The sequence below is a fragment of the Leishmania mexicana genome, contig 68, assembly GCF_000234665.1.
Source record: "Leishmania mexicana MHOM/GT/2001/U1103 WGS CADB00000000 data, contig 68, whole genome shotgun sequence".
Lineage (NCBI taxonomy): Eukaryota > Euglenozoa > Kinetoplastea > Trypanosomatida > Trypanosomatidae > Leishmania > Leishmania mexicana.
In genome coordinates, this window is record NW_003946370.1 from 1 (window position 1) to 2,869 (window position 2,869).

General features: G+C 65.2%; 1 protein-coding gene across 1 annotated transcript; it reads right to left on the minus strand.

Annotated features, from left to right (window-relative positions):
• On the minus strand, positions 1 to 2,869 carry LmxM_14_1100a_1 (uncharacterized protein; the record flags this gene model as incomplete). Its single annotated transcript, XM_003886470.2, has 1 exon — positions 1 to 2,869. A coding segment is annotated over one exon (2,869 nt), but the record flags the coding sequence as incomplete, so codon positions are not given.

Here is a 2,869-nt window from a genome sequence, read left to right on the forward strand (position 1 = left end):
TCCAGCTGCTTGTGCGCCTTGGTCAGCTCCGCGTGCCCGCCCTCCAGCTGCTTGTGCGCCTTGGTCAGCTCCGTGTGCTCGCCCTCCAGCTGCTTGTGCGCCTTGGTCAGCTCCGCGTGCTCGCCCTCCAGCTGCTTGTGCGCCTTGGTCAGCTCCGTGTGCTCGCCCTCCAGCTGCTTGTGCGCCTTGGTCAGCTCCGCGTGCCCGCCCTCCAGCTGCTTGTGTGCCTTGGTCAGCTCCGCGTGCTCGCCCTCCAGCTGCTTGTGCGCCTTGGTCAGCTCCGTGTGCTCGCCCTCCAGCTGCTTGTGCGCCTTGGTCAGCTCCGCGTGCTTGCCCTCCAGCTGCTTGTGCGCCTTGGTCAGCTCCGCCTGCTCGCCCTCCAGCTGCTTGTGCGCCTTGGTCAGCTCCGCGTGCCCGCCCTCCAGCTGCTTGTGTGCCTTGGTCAGCTCCGCGTGCTCGCCCTCCAGCTGCTTGTGCGCCTTGGTCAGCTCCGTGTGCTCGCCCTCCAGCTGCTTGTGTGCCTTGGTCAGCTCCGCGTGCCCGCCCTCCAGCTGCTTGTGTGCCTTGGTCAGCTCCGCGTGCCCGCCCTCCAGCTGCTTGTGTGCCTTGGTCAGCTCCGCGTGCCCGCCCTCCAGCTGCTTGTGTGCCTTGGTCAGCTCCGCGTGCTCGCCCTCCAGCTGCTTGTGCGCCTTGGTCAGCTCCGTGTGCTCGCCCTCCAGCTGCTTGTGTGCCTTGGTCAGCTCCGCGTGCCCGCCCTCCAGCTGCTTGTGCGCCTTGGTCAGCTCCGCGTGCCCGCCCTCCAGCTGCTTGTGCGCCTTGGTCAGCTCCGTGTGCTCGCCCTCCAGCTGCTTGTGCGCCTTGGTCAGCTCCGCGTGCCCGCCCTCCAGCTGCTTGTGTGCCTTGGTCAGCTCCGCGTGCTCGCCCTCCAGCTGCTTGTGCGCCTTGGTCAGCTCCGTGTGCTCGCCCTCCAGCTGCTTGTGTGCCTTGGTCAGCTCCGCGTGCCCGCCCTCCAGCTGCTTGTGTGCCTTGGTCAGCTCCGCGTGCTCGCCCTCCAGCTGCTTGTGCGCCTTGGTCAGCTCCGTGTGCTCGCCCTCCAGCTGCTTGTGTGCCTTGGTCAGCTCCGCGTGCTTGCCCTCCAGCTGCTTGTGCGCCTTGGTCAGCTCCGCCTGCTCGCCCTCCAGCTGCTTGTGCGCCTTGGTCAGCTCCGCGTGCTCGCCCTCCAGCTGCTTGTGCGCCTTGGTCAGCTCCGCGTGCCCGCCCTCCAGCTGCTTGTGCGCCTTGGTCAGCTCCGTGTGCTCGCCCTCCAGCTGCTTGTGCGCCTTGGTCAGCTCCGCGTGCTCGCCCTCCAGCTGCTTGTGCGCCTTGGTCAGCTCCGTGTGCTCGCCCTCCAGCTGCTTGTGCGCCTTGGTCAGCTCCGCGTGCTCGCCCTCCAGCCGCACAAGGCGGTCCGACACGGCGCCGCGCTCAGCCTCCAGGCTCGCGCCGCGGGTCTTCCACTCCGCCACCTGCTGCTCCAGCGCCGCGCTCGACTCCGTCAGCGTGGCGTGCGACTTCTCCAGCTTGGCATGTGCCTTCTCCAGCTGCTTGTGCGCCTTGGTCAGCTCCGCGTGCTCGCCCTCTAGCTGTCGGTGTATTGTCTCTAGGCTTGTATGCGAGCACTGCAGTGTGTCCATAGCGGACTTCAGCTTATAGTGCGAGGTCTGAGAAGCGTGCTCGAGATGCTGGAGTTGGTGCATGAGCGTCGAAGCCTCACCTTGGGCTTGAAGTGCTCGAGTCTCGTGTACAGTAATGGCATGTTGTAGTCGCTGCGCGAGGGCGGTGTTAATGATGTGTCTCTGTTGGGATTCAGTGTGTTGTAGCTCTTGACAGAGCTGGGCCTGGTTCTCAAGCAGTGCGTATCGTGCCTCGGTCTCTTGCGTGAGGAGGGCGTGGATGTGTTCTCTGTGCACAAATTCGTATTCCGTGCGCTTCAGCTGCTCGATAAGACGCGCTATGTAGGAAGACTGCTGCTGTTGCTGCTCCGTCAACTCAACCTGCAGCTTCTGTTTTTCTGCCGTCAGGGCAAGCCGTTGTGCATCGGACTGCTGCTTGTCCTCAAGCGCCTCCATGAGGCGTTCCTGATGGGCTTGCAAAGACGCCATCACACACTCGTGTGACTTGCGCTCCTTGTCCAGGTCGTTGACCATCTGTTGCAGCATCAACTCTTTCTCAGCCACAAGTCGGTGCTGCTCTGCGACAGCGGCGTCCTTCTTCGCCATCTCCTTCAGCAGCTCTCGCTCCTTGCGCGCCTGCTCCTCCTTCAGCCGCAGGTTTAGCGCCTGCATCTTGTCCGCCTGCCGTCGCGTCGCGGCCATCTCCTTCTGCAGCGCAGCCGCACGCGACTCCAGCTCGCTCTTCTCCGCCTCCGTGGCGCGCAGCAGCCGCTCCTGCACCTGGTTGTGCTCCCGCTCCCGCTCCAGCGCCTGCAGGTCCGCCGCGCGCTTCTGCGCCTCCGACTCCAGCAGCACAAGCTTCTTCTTCAGCTCAGACACGTACGCGGGGTCGCCGCCAGCCATCGCCTGCCGCATGTCCTCCATCTGCTCCTCCAGCTCGCGGATCCGCCGCGCGCGCGGGTCCTCGTTCACCTGCGCAACGTTCACAATGTCGCGCGCGCGCGACGCGTACCGCAGCGTGCTCAGCGTCTCCTCGTAGTTCAGCGCGCTCGGGCTCACAGTCGCAACCATGAACGTCTTCGAGTTCCCGCCAAGCGAGTCCTTCAGGATGAACGTCAGCTTCGAGTCGCGGAACGGCGGAACGCTGTACTGCGCTTTCGCGCCCTTCGTTGCCATGTCCGCGAGCACGTCGATCACACGCCCGAGCGTCGTCAGCG